Source organism: Camellia sinensis, chromosome 2 (assembly GCF_055761805.1).
Source record: "Camellia sinensis isolate YWXY chromosome 2, ASM5576180v1, whole genome shotgun sequence".
Classification (NCBI taxonomy): domain Eukaryota; kingdom Viridiplantae; phylum Streptophyta; class Magnoliopsida; order Ericales; family Theaceae; genus Camellia; species Camellia sinensis.
Window position 1 is genome coordinate 209,620,503 of NC_138962.1, and position 19,134 is coordinate 209,639,636.

The 19,134-nt window shown below is 32.9% G+C and overlaps 2 protein-coding genes across 2 annotated transcripts; both read left to right on the forward strand.

Annotated features, from left to right (window-relative positions):
• Nucleotides 1-1,035: 1,035 nt before the first annotated feature.
• On the forward strand, nt 1,036-8,346 carry LOC114256553 (putative methyltransferase PMT15). The gene is made up of 6 exons (XM_028196217.2): nt 1,036-1,889; nt 5,330-5,540; nt 5,678-5,975; nt 6,823-7,215; nt 7,649-7,726; nt 7,822-8,346. Exons 1-6 carry the CDS (start codon nt 1,212-1,214, stop codon nt 8,069-8,071), a joined length of 1,908 nt encoding a protein of 635 aa, XP_028052018.2. The 5' UTR covers nt 1,036-1,211; the 3' UTR covers nt 8,072-8,346.
• Nucleotides 8,347-10,879: 2,533 nt separating this feature from the next.
• Nucleotides 10,880-17,372, forward strand: LOC114318939 (COP9 signalosome complex subunit 1). The gene is made up of 6 exons (XM_028265917.2): nt 10,880-11,432; nt 13,266-13,586; nt 14,470-14,586; nt 14,686-14,771; nt 15,764-15,998; nt 16,873-17,372. The coding sequence occupies exons 1-6, from the start codon at nt 11,043-11,045 to the stop codon at nt 17,047-17,049; spliced, it is 1,326 nt and encodes a 441-aa protein (XP_028121718.2). The 5' UTR covers nt 10,880-11,042; the 3' UTR covers nt 17,050-17,372.
• The last annotated feature ends 1,762 nt before the right edge of the window (nt 17,373-19,134 follow it).

Sequence of the window (19,134 nt, forward strand, 5' to 3'; positions counted from 1 at the left end):
TGAAATTCCTTGGCCTATTATTCTAACTCTTGGTTCAGTTGAATCTTTTCATAAATTTTTACGTAAGAGACCTCTCTTTAATAATCTTATCGGTAAGAGATCTTCTTTGTCTGGTCTAGTTGAAATTTCAAACTCATTTGATAATATCATAAATAAGCTGTTTATTGGTTTATTTCTATCACATCACATCACATTTTTACTTTTTTACACGTCTTTTTGTAAACAATCCTGAAAATAAGTCATTCTCAAAGTAAACTTAAAAAAGGCCTAATATAAGGCCTCTTTTGGGAAGTGGGTTATAATCCACTTCCCGGATTATAACTCACTTCCTCTCTCACAAAAAAGCAGTTTATAAGCTGTTTTTAACAAAAAAAACTGATTATAAATATGTAAAATTTATGAGGCTCAATATATTTTTAAAACTTTAAAGCAAGTAATTATAATTTATCTTACTTTTAAATATTAATCAATATTTATGATATAAATACATCTTAATACCGATTAGAATGAAAATCGTATATGTATATTGATCGGCATTGATTCACCATTAATACAACCAAATCAACTTATATAAAACATTTTATTACTTAGGCTAAGTTTGGAAAGACTAAACAAGTGTATTTTTTGACTTTTTATGAAATATGAGTTGGATTTGGGTTGGGTTTGAAGTGATGTGTTAGAAAGGTGATGTGACTTAAATAGGATAGTGACTTTTTGACTTTTTGAATTTTTTGAAAAATGCCAAACATGACCTTAGTTGTTTTAAAAAAATTCATAATCCTATAATTTGATATTTTATGTATCTTTATATATCCGATATCATTATTTAATTGTTTGTTGCGATTTTTTTTTTTTTGGGTAATAAGCTGATAATCTAATAATTTAATATTATTTTATTTTAATTTAATTTTTAATTCAAACAATTGAATTTTATACATTTTACTTAAAAACAAGAAAACAAAAACAAAAAACAAAAAAACAGATCATTAGAAAAATACAATAATGGGATTAGAATCCTTATCCCCCCACATAAACAAACCCCCAACACCATATAAAGTTCACTCGTCACCCTCACATTCACATCCTCTCTCTCTCTCTCTCCAAACAGAGATTTCTCAGACAGAACAGAGCATATAACCACCAACCCAACACATCAACTAAAACACCCACCTCTCTCTCTCTCTCTCTCTCTCTCTCTCTCTCTCTCTTCAATGGGGACTTTTTCGAATACCTTCAGGGCCAAGAAACTCCGGCTCTACTACCTAGTCGGGACCACCCTCCTCTGTTCTCTCTTCTACTTCATCGGAACTTGGCAACACGGCGGCGCCACCCGCCTCTTCACCACCACCACCACCACCTCCCTCGTCCCCACCTGCAACAACCAATCACCCACCACCTCCACCACCAAAACCCAAATCCCCAAACCCCTCGATTTCGCCTCCCACCACTCCGCCGATCACCTCTTCCACCCCACGGAGGCGCGTGCAAAACACTGCCCTCCCTGCGACCCCAAATTCACCGAATACACACCCTGCGAAGATGTCGAGAGATCGTTGAAATTCGATCGAGATCGATTGATTTACAGAGAGAGACACTGTCCCGAACGGAACGAGATTTTGAAGTGCAGAGTTCCGGCTCCGTTTGGGTACCGCTCGCCATTCCGGTGGCCGGAGAGCCGGGATTCGGTGTGGTACGCGAATGTGCCGCACAAGCATCTGACGGTGGAGAAGGCGGGTCAGAATTGGGTCCGGTTCGAGGGTGACCGGTTCACGTTTCCGGGTGGAGGGACCATGTTCCCTCGTGGTGCTGATGCGTATATTGATGAAATTGGGAAGTTGATCAATCTCCGAGATGGTTCTATTCGTACCGCCATTGATACCGGTTGTGGGGTATGTATATCTAATTTTTTTTCATATAGATTTGAATGAAAATTTAAAATAACAGGTGTTGAAATTTTAAAGTTTCTATATTGGCATTGATCGATATGTTAGCTGATGATGTTGATTTGAAAACTTTTACAAGAAATTGATCACATAATCAGTCTGTATTATATATGTTTTAAATATCGATTCATATGTATTGAAATTTTAAATTTTAATATTGATATTGATAGGTATGTTAACTGATGATGTTGATTTGAAAAAGTTTATGAATATAAAAATTAATCATAAACATTTTGTGATCTCACATCTCAAATGAGAAATTGTGATTGGTTTTGTGATTTTTTTTTTTAGTGCTATTTGAAATTATGATAGACTGACCGGTTTAGTGCGTAATATTGTAACGAGGTCATGTCAGCCTTCTTCTCTATTCGTTAAAAAAAAGTCTTCTTCTGTTGTGTTGTTTTTGACTTCATCTACTGTTTGGATGCCGAGAAAAAGCATTTAGAGACGGCATTATTTAAAATATTAGCTTGTTTGACGTGAAATATGAATATTTCAACCCAATTATATATGCTATATTTTGGTCATATTAGACCTCTTGTTTTTTTATTTTCTTTTTATACTGTGAATTTTCTTCGTAAGCCAAACGATGTCTTGGAGAGAGAAGCCAGCTGGCCACTGGATGCTTAGAAAATTTTCTTTCTCTTTCTTTCTTTTTTTTTTTTTTTTTTTTTGAAAATGATAAAATTTTCATTAAAATCAGCTAGCACCATACAAAGTAAAATCAACAAAAAAATATCCAAGAAAAAAAATTATGGAAATACCCAGACACCGATTATAAAAATTCGATAATATAATTTATTGCTTTATGTTGGTTATGGAATTGAAATAATTGGGTTATGGAAATTAGGCTTTGTGTTTGGTAATAAAAGTGAAGATTGCGTTAAATGAAAGTCCACATGTTCCTTTCATTTCACTACAAGAATATGAAATATATATATATATATATATAGATTCTTTGGTTTTCCTTCCAACATCATTCAAATTTTCTACTCTTAAAAGTTTGTATTGAATTGGAAGTAGGGATAAAAATGAAAAACACAAATACAATATACCAAAAAAATTGTCCATAATTTGAATTTATGGTATAGAGTTAACTTTAAAGTGTCTTGATTTTGGGTCACATATAAAATAAATATGATTCATACATTTTAAATTTTTTATTTTTTATTTTTTTTTCGAGTAAGTAGCATATATTTTTTTGAACAGTTTTTCTCTATGTAACATTGTTCAAAGGAATACGCTTTAGTGTTTTTTGCCCGTCCTAATTTTGGGTGAATATTTTGGTTTCTCTTGGTGCACCTTATCTTGATCTTTATCGGTTATTCATCATAATTTCTCAATTAATGCCTTAAATTAACAATTAGGATGTTAATTTTTTTTAATATATATATATATAATTATATATAGGGCATGCTACTACATGCATATATTATAGGATGTTGTCATCCACACTCCCTTTTTTAATAAAAAAAATTAAAAAAAAAAATTCATTTTTTGTTTTTGTTATACAAATTACAAAACAACTTATACAATGAGAGACAAAATATTATTTATTTTATTTTATTTTTGCAGAATAAAGACAAATATGAGTATTTATCCATTTGTGTCGAAAGTCCCCTTGTTTTACTCCATCTCTAAGGATGTCAGCACTGCCTTTTTTGAGAATCATTTTTTTTAAGGGAAATTATTAATTAGTTGAATGTTGAAAAAAAAAATTCAAATTAATGATAAAGTTTATAAACTTTAATTATTAAAGTCAAACTTTTCTATGTGTACGTAATTATTTTTGAAAAATTGGCCTCATTTGTAATTTGTCCTTCTTTTTTTTATTGATACTAAATACATACAAATGGGTATTTTTATCTTTTTATTGGTTTTTAAAGAAACAGACAACTCAATTATTTAACACCATGATTAAGATATCTTACTAACTAGATTTTCTAGAATTAACGTACTGTTTTTTTATACCATCAATCTTCTGGTCTTGACTTTTTAGTGTCAATAAATATCTGTGAATTTATATGAGTTGGTTACAAATCACCCTTCTCTTAGGGCATTTACTTCTATATTTTTGTCCTCCATAACTCTCTTTTCCTGCAACTTGAAACCATATTTTAATGTATATTTAATTTCTTTTCATGTTTTGAGAATTGTTAGACAAACATAAATTATAATACGTGTATAATTTTAAGTTTTGAGTTTTTGAATCATGATTTGAAAAGAGAAAATTTGTTTGTTATGAGTTTTAAAAATAGTTTTGGAATTATTTGTAATTTTTTTATTTTTTTTGATTGATTGATTGATTGAATAATAATAATAAAAAAAAAAGAAGAGAAAAGAGGAGTTTTGAAAGTAATTTTGAGTTATATTTTAAAAGTATGTTTAGTTAACATGTTTCATCCAAATCATAATTTAAAAACAGAATTGAATTTTGAAAAATAAACCAAATGCTACCTTTATTTTTTAGAAAATGTTAACATGACACAATCTAAGAGCTCATATTGGATTCTCCAATCCACACATGGATGGGAGAGAAGCTGAACTCTTTTAATATAACAAAATAAATAATGTTTTAATTTATTGGTACACCAAACAGTATGCTTCACATCTTGGTAGAAGACAATACTATTGTAGCAAAATCATATTTTGCACAACAACTTGGTGTCTTTTTTTGGGTGTTTCCTTTTTCATCAAGCATGGCATGTTTGACATTTACTCAATTAGTTGGAGGGTTAAAAGCTCTGAATCGCTCAGATTCCTCCTAATAAATGCTTTTGAGTGAGTGGACACAAAAAGTAGGGTAATTTGAATGAATATATCTTGATGCCGTTTTAAGTTACATAACTCAAATGTATCTATTATAATTTATATGTATTTAAGTGTTAGATTTATCTAATTCTCATGTTCAAGAACATTTAAGACACGATTGAATTTTATATTTATTAAATACATTTTTTCTATTTCTTGGTACTAATCTTTTTAAGATAAAATTGTGTTTACAAACTAATATAAGAGCGTTTTAACAATAAAATGAGAGTCTTAAGCATATTTATCTTTACATTATGTTGGGTTCATGAATTTAGATAAGAATTTAAAAAGAAAAAAGAGAAAATGTAAGTGAAATAACTACATTTCACACACCTATGCAAAAATAAAAAATAAAAATTTCATACACGTTTTTCATTTTTATTTCCAAATCTCTTCCTAACTCCATAAACCAAGCATAGCCTTGGTAAATTCAGTTACCTACCCCAAATTGTAAGGGGAGGACATATTGAGTGTGACACTGGTACTTCACAAATTTAGAAAAATCAACATCTTTTTGAATTAAAAGAATCATGACTATTGTTTAAAGTGTTGTTTTTCCTCCTCAAATTTTGCAGGTTGCGAGTTTGGGAGCGTACCTTCTGAATCGGAACATCTTAGCAATGTCGTTTGCACCAAGAGATACACATGTTGCCCAAGTGCAATTTGCGCTTGAACGTGGAGTTCCGGCCTTGATTGGAGTGCTCGCCTCCATTCGCTTACCTTACCCTTCCAGAGCTTTCGACATGGCTCATTGTTCGCGTTGCCTCATCCCCTGGGGCCAACATGGTAATTCAACTCAACTCAACAAGTATTTATCATCGTATTTACTACAATTCCTTATATTTTATTTTCATTTCCTCAATAAGACTAAACTGGATTTTTTGAATTGAATTTCCACTTTGTTTTGTTTTTTGATTGAGCAGATGGTACATATTTGATTGAAGTTGATCGTGTCTTACGCCCTGGCGGGTATTGGATTTTGTCAGGCCCGCCAATAAACTGGGTGCATCACTATAAAGGCTGGAATAGAACTCGTAATGATCTGAAAGCTGAACAAGATAAGATTGAGAGCGTAGCGAAATCACTTTGTTGGAAGAAATTTGTACAGGAAGGCGACCTTGCAATTTGGCAAAAGCCCACGAATCACATTCATTGTAAACTCAACCGGAAGATCTTCAAAAAACCGCCCTTCTGTCAAGCACAGAATCCAGACGAGGCATGGTAATGCCATATAACATTTATGCATTTTACGTTTGCATTTTTTAAAAATATATATTTTTTGAATTATTTAAATTAGAATGTTATTTCTTGAATGAACTCGAAATATTAACAAATGAAAAGGTGAATTTCTCTTACTGTTTAAACACTTTTTTTAAGTGATACCAAAACCAATTGGATAGTAAAGGCTACTGAACATAAGAGATAGATCTTACTTGAAGATGCTTTCAAAGTACTTCTGTAAAGTCATGTTATTGAAACACTTGTTAGTGATTCCAAAACCTGTTGATTGGTAAAGGTTATTCACCATTTAGAAATCAGTTTATCTTTTTATTTATTTTATTTTTTCCTAAACACGCAAAACTTTGTTTAATTTGGTAATTGTGGAGTTCTGTTTTTTATATATTCCTCTTCCTTTTCCCATGCTTCATCTTGTGTCGTGTATGTTTATCAAAATTGCAATCCATATTGTAGGATCGTATCATCTTATGATTGCCCAAACGATCCAAATCTTTGTAAAGTCAATAGTATAGCATAATCACAACTAGAATTATAGGATTGCAACAAGTAGTATCATTGGGCCATTGATTATTCAGAGTATTTTGAATACGACTCGTGACTCATCGTTGTTGGTATTTTAACCTTCATATATATATAAAAAGTAAAATCTTACAATTTTCAATCCAATCCACAATACCCTCTCATTGATCCCACACAATATTTTCTTTCTTCTTATTGACTCAGTCAATCTTCGTGGCACATCTGTGCGTACATGTTTTTATTTTACTTTTCATAATGGTTATATATCTCATGATTCAATAGTAAATAGAATTAATCTCTTTATTTTCAGGTACACAAAAATGGATACTTGTTTGACCCCACTGCCCGAAGCATCTGACATTAAAGAAATTGCTGGCGGGAAGCTATCAAACTGGCCTGACAGATTGACTGCAATTCCGCCAAGGATTATCAGCAAAAGTCTAGAAGGAATCACAGCGGAGGTCTTTCAAAAAGATACGGAAATGTGGAAGAAGAGAATGTCACATTACAAGGCTTTGGACTATCAACTAGCAGAGCAAGGGCGGTATAGGAATTTGCTTGATATGAATGCTTACTTGGGAGGATTTGCAGCTGCTCTTGTTGATGATCCGGTGTGGGTTATGAACGTTGTGCCGGTTGAGGCGAAGTTGGATACCCTTGGAGTCGTCTTCGAGCGCGGATTAATTGGAACTTATCAAAACTGGTATGCTTTCCCCACCCATTTCTCAAGAAACTTTCAATTCCTAAATTTTTTTGGTGTTTTAAATCATTAACCGAATAACTATAAAATTCACCTATGATTCCTAAAACGTAAGTTATGTATCACCTCACTCTCTACAATTTCAATTATGTTACAAGGCTCCACGTTTAGGGATGTTTTGGGATGAAATTGACATAATCGAAAACATTGTAGACCAAAGAGATACATGACGCTTATTTTAGAGACAGTGAGAGTATTTTATTATTATTTCGTTAACAATTTAGACTGTCCATTTTTGGCATATTTGACTCAAATTGGACACTTTATGGAGGAAATTGTCAAAATTAAAGCTTGGAATATCAAAGTGACACGGAATGCATAATTTATGAATTGTGTATTTTTGTTACATAGTTTCTAAAACTTGTTTGTTTTGAAGGTGTGAGGCCATGTCTACTTACCCAAGAACTTATGATTTCATTCATGCCGATTCAGTGTTTAGCCTCTATCAAGACAGGTTAACATCTTTAACAGTATCATTTTATCATAATCTTATTTTTTTTAATAAAAAAATACTCTACTGATTTATTAATATAATTTGTGTTAATGCAGATGTAACATGGAAGATATTCTGCTAGAAATGGATCGAATATTACGTCCCCAAGGCAGTGTAATAATCCGAGATGATGTTGATGTTATAACGAATGTGAAAATGCTCGCAGACGGGCTTCAATGGGAGAGCAGAATGGTTGACAGTGAAACCAGTCCACATGCGAGGGAGAAGATTTTAATTGCGGTGAAAACATACTGGACTTCCCCGGCCGATGATCAAAAACAAGCAGTGTCCAAACCCGCTTCTTAGCGTTGGTGTTGGTCTGTTTTGGTTCAGAATTGTTTGAGATTTTTCTGTTGATAATTCTTTCAATTGCATTCAATTTTACAAAGCAATGGAATATAGGTTTTTTCTTTTTGTTAAGAAAGTGTTTTTGCTCTGAAAACTTTAGATCATCTTGTCAAGAAAGTGTTTTGTGGGATTTTTTGCAATGTGTTGCAAAAATGTGGTATGCCAGTTGAAGTTTTTGTAATCATATTTTTATGAAAGAAGCAAAATAGAAAGAAAGATCATCTTTGCTGTCATGGGTTTTGAAAATGACCCCATCTGATTGTTTTGTTGGGTTTCGTTTTGGTTTTCTTCAGTTTTGTTTTATTATTTTCTAAAACAAAATCAATGATTTTAAAACACTCCTCATTTTCATATGATTTTTATGCAAATACAATATGTTCTTGCTATTTTTAAAAAGTGAGTTATTTTCATTGAATTTAAATAAAAAGATTCAGTTTATCAGACAAACTTCATGTGTTTTCAAGAAGCAAGAAGCAAGAAGCAAGAACATTTATTTTATTATTGGGTGAATTATACTAATAGTCCCTATAGTTTGAGACTTGTGTTACTTTGATCTCTGACTTTTCAATTCTAATACATTTGATTCTGAATTTTGAATCTTGTTCCAAATAAGGATAATTGAAGATATTATTAGATTTTTTAAGGGTAAAATCGTCAATTTTGATAAAATATAAACTAATTTGACAAAAATAAATATCAAAAAAATATTTTTTAATTTTTAAAAATTATTTCTAACCACTAAAAATAAAATTATGTAAAATTGATAAATCTTTTAGACATTAATTTTTATTTTTTTACTAAATTAATTTTTATTATGTGTTTTGATAATGATCATGTAAAATTAATTTATAAAAATTAATCATGTAATTTTTATCAATTTTACATAATTTTATCATTGGTGGATAAAAATAATTTTAAAAAAATTAAAAATATTTTTTTGACATTTATTTTTGTCAAATTAGTTTATATTTTATTAAAATGGCGATTTTGCCCTTGAAATTAAATAATGGTATCTTCAATTGTTCTTATTTGGAACAAAATTCAAAACTCAAGATTAAATGTGTCATAATTGAAAAGTCGGGATCAAAATGACACGAGTCCCAAACTATAGGGACTGTTAGTGTAATTTGCCCTTTATTATTAGAATAATGCTATATGTACCAATTAATGTACAGATTAGTGTACTAACAGATGATGTGATATCATTTGTATGGTTTTAGATATTTATAACTTATATAATAAATGTGGTCAATAATAATATCATAACACTAATTGATAAACTAATGCACACACTAATTAGTGCATGTACTGCCGTCATTTTTTTCATAGGATTCAAAATTGACCCGTTAGAATTTTTTTAAATTTCATATGGCAATGAAAATTGAAATTGGTGTGGGTGGATCGAGCAATAAACCCCCCCTAAAACTAACAGGGCTTGCATTATTTTTCTATTTGTGTATATAGGGAAAAAAATGATTTTGTTATTTTACAAAATAAAAAATGTTAGTACACGTGTTTTTAAATAATTAAAATTTAAAACAAAAATAATTGGTGAATTGTGGGAAGAGGAGTGATCACATAGTTTGCTACGGGGTGAGGCAAAGGAAGAGAATGGCGGATGAACACTTTGGGTATGTTTGATTTGTATTTGGGAGATACGTTGTAGAAAAAAAATTTAAAAAAATTGTTTGATTTGAGTTTTTCTCAAAAAATTTTAAAATTACTTTCTCTCTCTTACACATCAATCAATCACTTTTTCTCTCTCCTCTCTCCTTCACTTTTTCTTTCACACACATCTACTCAAATTCTTCCAAAATATCAAATCATCCCAGACTCTCAAAAAAATAACTCTTTCAAAATATACAACCAAACAAACTAAATTTTTTTTTAAACTCTCTTCTTAATTTTTTTTTCAAAAACAACTCTCTCAAAAATAACCAAACAAGCCCTTTGTTTTCAAGCGGAGGAAGAGGGCGATGGTGACAAGTGAAAAAATATTTTTATTTTTATTTTTTCAAAATTTTCAAATTTAATTTTGAAATTAGTTTTATTTTTGGGTTAATTACTCTCAATTTTAAAACTCTACATTTGGAACCCTTAATTATAAAAAAAATATATATTTTATTTTGACTAATCCGGAAAGGAAGTACTTGTACAATTTTTATAATTAAAGGGGTTCAAATGTAATATTTAAAAGTTAACTGTATATTTCATTCTGAAAAAAAAAAAAAAAAAAATTATAGTCAATGAGTTTAAGGCCAAGTTTGACATGATTGAAAAAAGATAAAAAGTCAAAAAGTCACTATCCTATTTAAATTACATCATCTTATTTAAGTCACATCACCTCTCTAACACATCACTTCAAACCCAACCCAAATTCAACCCATATTTCATAAAAAGTCAAAAAGTACACTTATTTAGTCTTCTCAAATTAGGCTTAAATGTTGATATTTAGTAATAGTTAAAATAGTAAATTGTAATTTATATTAATTTTTTGAAAATCAAAAAAATTGTCACATTTTTGTTTGGTTTAATTTTTGAAATTTGTCATTTTTTCTTTAAAAAAATTAAAAATAATTGATAAAAAAAATTAAAAAATAAAAATCGCTTTTCATTTTTAAATCGTTTTATCTTTCTAGAGGGTGGATATACATTTTAAAAATATAATTTTATATTTATTTTTATTAAAATAATTTTTATTTTTTCAAAAAATAATTTCAAAAAATTAAACCATAAATGTGTGTAATGCTTAAGCCTATTAATCGCACGTGCAAACCCATTAAAACTGTCGCACGTGTAAACCCCCTCTCGCCCCCCTCTCTCTTTGATTGCAAAAAAAATTATCAGAATTGGGTCACTTCACTTGTGAGGAAGAAGAACACAAGGCCTCAAAAACCCTAACTCGACGACGTCGTTCGAGTGCACCACCATGGAAGGCGAGAATGAAGCTTCGGCACAGATGATCGACGAGATATATTCCAACGGCGGTGACGATTCCCGGCGTCACAGACCAATCATCAACGGCGAGCAACTCGACATCGAGGCCTACGCCGCTCTCTACAGCGGCCGAACAAAGATTTCGCGGCTCCTCTTCATCGAAAACAGATGCGACAACGTTTCGATGCAGTTGGAAGCTCTACGAATGGCTTACGACGAAGTTAAGAAAGGCGAGAACACACAATTGTTTCGAGAAGTTGTTCAGAAGATCGATGGGAGGTTGGGGCAGAGTTATGGAAATGATTCGGCTTGGATTGAGGCGGTTGAGCGGAGGGCTGAGCAGAAGAAAGAGAAGCTCGAGACTGAACTCAATGCTTATCGGGTATGTTTTAATTTTTGTGTTTGTTTTTTTCAATTTGTCTTTAATTAAGTGTTGTTTGTATTGATTCTGCCTTATTTAACTACTTCTCAAAATGTCTGAATTATGCAAATATTTGAGAGTAAAAATTTTATTTGATATGAATGACTCCAATGGGCAAACTAAATTTAAGCATATGTATATAAGAAAAACTTTACTAATCAGGAAGTGGTAAATTTGAGACCCACAAAATAGCCTTAAGTAACATTTGAGTCTCCTTTGATTTGGGTAAAAATCTTAGTAAAGCTCAATTTGATATAAATTTGGGTAATGAGTGGAGGGTGTTTTGAGTATTTGTTTCAACCCAAATTTAAGTTTGATGTCAGTCTTAGTCAAGGATTAGAAATGCTCGTTTTGTATTTGTAGATGTTAAGAAATTGTTTTTTGATAAGTAAAGCAAATTTCTTTAAAATCATCAAAATAAAGAAGCTAAACATGTGCAAAAGAAAACATAGATTATTACAAGTCCCAAAAATCAACAAAATCTACAAGATCACTAAGGGGGAGGAGACATGACTTTCTTAGAAAACCAACTACACAAAATGGCAACCAAAAAAAAAAATGAAAAAGGTTAAATACACTAATATTCCTTCAACTATTAGCATATATTAACTTACTCCTTATTGAACCCTCGGCTATAAAAATGCATCTCTTTCGTCCCTAAAAAATGGGGCCATTTGTATGATTTTATAGTTAAGTGGGTCAAAATGTATGGATTCATAGATGTTGGGTCTATACAAAGGCGTCTCTATTACTCTCCAAAGTTAAATTATGTTGAAAGTTGGGCAAATTTTTAAATGAAAAAAATATGAGATGGCTCTTATATGTGGTGAGGGCATGAAGAGAGGTACCATTTTGTTTGTGGTGGGATTTGTCTAAGAAGGAGCAGTTCGAGGTGATATTTTTCCATGGGGATTATTTTTGATAGACAAGAGAGTGGTTGTGTTTCGTTGGAAAGGGATTTAGCAATAGGACACCCCCTAATGTGGCCTTCTTTGTGTGGAATGCAATTCATGAGAAGATTCTCACTGTTGATAACTTGTTTAAGAGACAACACTTCATGGATGATTAGTGTTGTTTATGCAAGCAAGCTGGTGGATCTTTTACTCACCTTTTGACTCTTGGTGTAGTGAGGGAGTTGCGGGAGTTGTTTTTTGTGATACTTGGGATGGCTTGGGTGTTCCCAAGAGATATGGCAATCGGGAATTGTTGAAGGAAAGCTTGCCTTGGGCATTCCCAAGAGATATGGCAATTAGTCAATAGCTGTGAAAATGAGCAGAGTCAAAGGTGAACACTCACCCTTCAAACTCAGTTTGGTGATTGGCACATTGTTAGCCTTGCTCAAGTTCTGTTTGTTCTCCCACCAATGAGTTTGTTTTCAGCTCAGCTTGGCCAAACATAGACCCTGTTATCGCCCAACTTGCCCAAAACTTTGGCATGGCTGTGCACTACTTGATCAATTTGATCCAAAGTGCACGTCTAATCCCCAATAAATGTTGGAATTTGAACAACAAATAGGTCACACTTTGCTATTAAATCTAAACTGCATCATGTTCAAATTTATTTGTAATGGCTGTGTTGCTAGAACTTCTCTACTATAAATTTCTGAATGTCAATACTATCTTAAATTTTGGTTCTTGGTAACATTTTTTTGTGGAAATAAAGACTATTAATTTTTTTTAGTCTATTTTTGGATGGGGTGGCAATTCATGACTTGTCTTCATGGTGTACCTTTTTTTTAATATCTAATATGCAATTTCTCATTTTTCATCTTACCTTAATTCTTTTTTGTTACAGACAAATTTGATAAAAGAAAGCATTAGAATGGGATACAATGATTTTGGAGATTTTTACTATGCTCACGGTGCACTTGGAGATGCATTCAAGAATTACGTTCGTACTCGTGATTATTGTACAACATCAAAGCACATAATTCATATGTGTTTAAACGCTATTTTGGTCAGCATCGAGATGGGTCAGTTCATACATGTTTCAAGCTATGTTGGAAAAGCAGAGCAAAATTCCGAAGCCTTGGAACCTATTACAGTCGCAAAACTACGTGCTGCTGCAGGATTGGCCTTATTGGAAGCTAAAAAGTACAAACTAGCCGCTCGAAAGGTTTGTCATCTATCCTGCCTGTGGTTTTTCCAGTGTGTCAGTTGCTGTGTTTTGGTTGAAGGTTTTACTTGAACAGAAATGGAAAAAATACTATGTATTGTCCGAAAACTTTATTTCTGTTAAGATGAAGTTTGTGGTTTACATCTTCAGGACTAGTGGAAATAGAAGTGAAGTATATGGTCAGATCACAAAAATGTTAAAGCACATAATTAGGTGTCATAAATACATATTAGAATGGTCACAAATGTGAACTTTTTGTTATTCTTATGTTTTTTGAGGACGTTCATGGAGCAGGATGTCGAACTGGGTCATGTCAGAAAGTTAATTCCCTGACAATTCCATGTGTGCATGAATGTGGACAACGTTTTTAAATTTGACTTAATGATATGATTAATAACAGATTTAAATTGTAGCTACTTTTGAATGTCCTTGTGGTGCTTTCCTGATGATCCTTATGATCCAACCTCATGGAGGACTGAAGAAAGGAGAAATGGGTTAGAGAGTCCTAGTTGAATAAGCCATTCGTAGAAGAAAAATTGAAATGGCACTGTTATTGGACAAACAAGGAGGAGATATCAGCGGCGACAGCCACACAAGTTGCTGAACTGAATCAAATATTGGATTTTTTGAAAACTGCATGGTTTACTATAATGTTTGAGCTCAGCTTGAACTTGACCCACTATTTACCTTCTGTGTTCTGAGTTGATGAGAGCTTATCATGTCATTTTAATCTTCAGTGCTGATAGTAATAATTCAGACTCTAGGTCATATCCATAAACATTATGAAACTGCCACACCCTTCTTCTCCCTGCCTATCGCCTTTTCATTTCTTTTGATTTTGGATTTGTTTTCTTTATGTATGACGTCCTTGGTATATATGCAGTTCTTGGAAACGGGTCATGAATTAGGGAACAACTACACAGAAGTGATTGCACCCCAAGACATTGCAACATACGGTGGGCTTTGTGCACTTGCAAGTTTCGACCGGGCAGAGCTGAAGGTAACTATATTACTTCTTTTTGGAAACTTCTAAATGGATTTTTTGATTGAAAAAAAGAATTGTGAGATCATTTCCTAATTAGATGCTTTTATTTGGCAGAGCAAAGTTATAGACAATCTCAGCTTCCGGAATTTTTTAGAGTTAGTACCTGAAGTGAGGGAGCTTATTCACGATTTCTATTCAAGGTAACTTCATATGGCTGTACATGTGATCTCTTCCTTTTTCTTTTGCACTTGTTCATGTCTTTGCCTTGGTGGCATGCTGATATACATTAGAAAGATGTAGTTTGCTAAATTGAATTTGGTTGAAAACACTAGTAGTGTGTGTGCTGTGCCACTCTCACAGAAGGGTTCCTGAGTGGAATTTCTTATTGATCCCAATGGAGATGATAACTGGTGAGGGATTAGTTATTTATGCATCAGAATGTCTGCCTGTATGTACTTGGGATGAGCAGTATGCCTTCTTTTTAGTTAAAAGGCATCATCTTCATCAGAATTTTTAGTTAAAATGTATGTCCAAACACAGTCTGAGGGAAGCTCCAGTTGTCATATTACTCCCTTCTCACATCCATAGAGATGTCATACAAAAAGGGTTTGACCTACTGTCCAATACAAATCACCACAGAATATTTTGTGGAATGGTTGTTAATTTAACCCTTTATATGATGTTCACTTACTACTATCCAATGTATTACATACCAGGAGAATTTTAATGATGTCTATCACACCTCTATCTATCTGATTTGACATCAAACTAACAATGGTCTCTGGTTCAGCATAAAACACAAATTTTAATGTGAATCTGAGCTGCTTAGAGCTTAAATTCTTATTTAGTTGAAAGCACAGGATTTTATTTCTGAATTAGTAGTTCTTTTCCCTTCTTTTACAATGCATGGATCGGATATTCAAGGAGTATCGGTATCCAACACTGGTATGTTATGGATACGACTTCTTTTTAGAAGTATCAGTGCTTCATTGCCTTTCTTTCATGATTACCCACCATTAGTTTTCAGTTGTTTCTTCATGACCTAATGATCATTCAACATTTAAACTTGTAAATCACTGTAAGTAAATTTACTTTATGCTTTATCTTCTGCTTGCTGTAGATAGGGAAACTAGTTACCTGTTATTTTCGGTACTTCATATTTCAACATAAACTTTTTCTCCCCATTTTACAGCCATTATGCCTCGTGTCTGGATTACCTTGGAAATCTCAAAGCAAACCTTCTGCTTGATATCCATTTGCATGACCATGTTGAGATGCTGTATGATGAAATCCGTCACAAAGCCCTCATCCAGTATACTCACCCGTTTGTGTCTGTTGATCTTGGGATGATGGCTAATGCTTTCAAAACAAGTGTTGCAGGGCTTGAGAAGGAGCTTGAAGCTCTAATTACTGACAACCAAATACAGGTTTTTTTTTGACCGATGACTCCACTTTCTTTGGTTTAGAGATATACACAGCTTGGTAAATCAAAATGGTTCACCATTAATGGGGAAGGATACAAGATTTATTGGTTGTCAACAATGTTATATACTTGGTGAAACAGCTAATCTAATCCTCAGGAGTAGAATCCTGGCCTCTGAAGCACGGATATGGACACAAACACCGACACGGATATGGGACACAATGATTTCAAAAACATGACACAAGCATGGTGGGGAATGGAGGATTTTTTTTTTTTTTTTAAAAATATAGATATATTGATAGCATTTGGTTGGTTTTGGTTCCTTAACCAACAAAACTGAAGGGCTTGGTTCGGTGCCTAAATTTTCCAGCAACCCTGATTGAACCGAACCTAACCACTTACACCCCTAGTTCTAGGAATTGTAGGAAGCAAGTCTCAACTTCATAACTGTGGTTAGCCTTGTGTTGCGTTATCAATGGTTTGATATGAGTTCTATATTTTTCTTAATTTCAATCCTTATGTTTTCAAATATTATAATATGATCTCCGAAATTAGCTTTAGAAAATTAAAATAAGATCCTGCGGTGTCCCAAAGCATGTACGCTGCATCCCTGCCATGTTCCTGATGTATCTAGTGAATTTGTTATTTTTAAAATGGACATGCCAAGTGGTGTGTCAGACACGTGTCCCCATGTATTCTCACTGTGCCTGTGTTTCATACGTGTTTGACATGGGTACGGCACATATGTTGAAATGTTCTTCATAGGTCTAGGCAGAGTTTTGGGTCTCATGAATAATCAAACACATGTATGCTAATGATTCATGAATAATCAAACACATGCATGCTAATGCTTATATCAATCACTTGTGTTCTTGCAGGCACGTATTGACTCCCATAACAAAATTCTCTATGCACGACATGCAGATCAGCGGAATGCCACTTTCCAGCGGGTTTTACAGACTGGCAATGAATTTGATCGGGATGTTAGGGCCATGCTGCTGAGAGCGAGTCTTATCAAGCACGATTATAACCTCAGGTCATCAAGGAAACTTTAAATTTGGTGCCGAGGAAAACTAAAATCACTATGCTTGTTTGATTAGGTTGGACTAGGAGAATCTGTGTGGTCATTTGAGCAATGAAATTTTCTGGGAAAGGAAAGGGAAAAAGAAAGAAATTGGCTCCACATGCTGGTTCTTCTTGGCCTTTTCGATTAGGTTGTGATTGTTTATATACTCGTATTGATCACAAAAGTTGTATATTTCCTTATGTTTCCCGATGTTAATTATTTTGTTTAGTGCTATGTTATTGAAAATGTTTCAAACTGGGATTACCAATTGAATATGTAAATCAAAATTTGATTGTGGTTGTTTGAGGTGAATGTGAAGATTATAATGCAGAAATTGTTCATGTTTGGCAGAAAATTAAATGGACCATTTCATGGAAATGTTTCAGGGTGTTGAAGAAATGTACGATTATTTAACTTTGTTAATCAATGTATTTAGAGCACTTGTTAATAAAAAGTTATAAAATATGAAAAAGTTAGGAAGCCAGAAAATGAGAATGTACATATGCTGTAGATTTAAATTTAATGTAGATTATATTCAGAAAGAATTTTTGATGACTTGTTAAAAACTTTTTTTAGCTTCCAAGCATTGTTGATAGACTATATTTTTCATTTGAATTTTACTAATGAGTACCGAATATAAAATGATTGTATAATTTTATGAAATATGTGCTGTAAAAAATGTAAGACCTGTTCTCAAAAAAAAAAAATGTAAGACCATGTTAAGCTTTATTGGTTGTGAACAAAATTAATTTCATTTTACTTCACAATCATTTATTTAGGGATGAAAAATTACAAATCATGCATAATCAATTTTAATTACACTAATGCTGTATTTGGTTAGAGGATTTGAGGAGAGATTTGGAAAGGAAAAGGAAAAAGTGTGTGAAACTATGTGAAATTTAGGCATATTTTATTCTCATTTCATCTATCTTTTTTATTTCCCTTTCCAAATCCCTTCTCAAATCCTCCAACCAAACATAGCATAAGGGTGAGAAATCAAAGAACATTTGCAATTTTTTTGTTTTTTTTTTAAACTCTTTTCTTCTTCCCTCCCTTAACTTCCTCCCTTATCAGACAGCTCTCCTCCACCGCTTCCCCACCCAAGCTTGCCACTGCTAGTCCTTATGCCCTCTCTAATCTCTCATCTATCTTCATCAATCTCTCCTCCTCCCACTCTCATACCATGGTGGAATCTTCAAATCCTTAACCCTGTGTTTGGTTGAGGGATTTTGGAAGAGATTTGAAAAAAAAAAAGGGAAAAGAAAAAGGTTTGTAAAACTAGTTGAAATATAAGTATGTTTTATTTACATTTCAATCACCTTTTCCATTTCTCTTTTCAAATCCCTCCTCAAATTCCCGAACCAAACACAACATAAATCTTCTCTCTCTTTCTCATTTGCAATTCTCTTTCTGTTGTGTTTGGTTAGAGGATTTGAGGAGGGATTTGGAAAGAGAATGAAAAAGGTAGGTGAAATATATACCTATATTTTATCTAATTTCACATATATTTTTCATTTCTTTTTCAAATTCCTTCATGAATTTCTCAACCAAACAAAGCGTTGGTCTCTCAAAATAGACTAGAGTGGAAATGGGTGGGTTGAGGAAAGGAGCTGGGATGGATAGCTAAAATAGTGTAAGGCAGAAGAGATAACAGTGGAGGGTAGACAATTAGGTAACTATGGTTGTAACGAGTAGGGGAGAGATGCTCCACGGGACTAGATTTGTAGAGAAAATAGAAGAGTAAAAGAAAGATAGTCAAGTAAAAATAATGGACATGTTTCATTATTTTAAGAATAAATTCCACCTTTTGTAATTAAAATTGATTCTTCACTAATTGATATTTTGTTTTGGAAAAATACTTGGACAGTGTGATTCTTCACTAATTTGGCACTATCAATCCACTATTAATAATATAAAAGAGCCGTGATCCATACACTCACTGGGGGTCGCGCCTCCAGTGACGTGGCACGCTCCCAGTGGCTGAAAACTTTAAAAAAAAAAAAAAAAAAAAATAATTTTTTTTTTGGACCAATCCGGGGCCGACACCTCACTGGGGGTCGACCCCCAGTGGGGG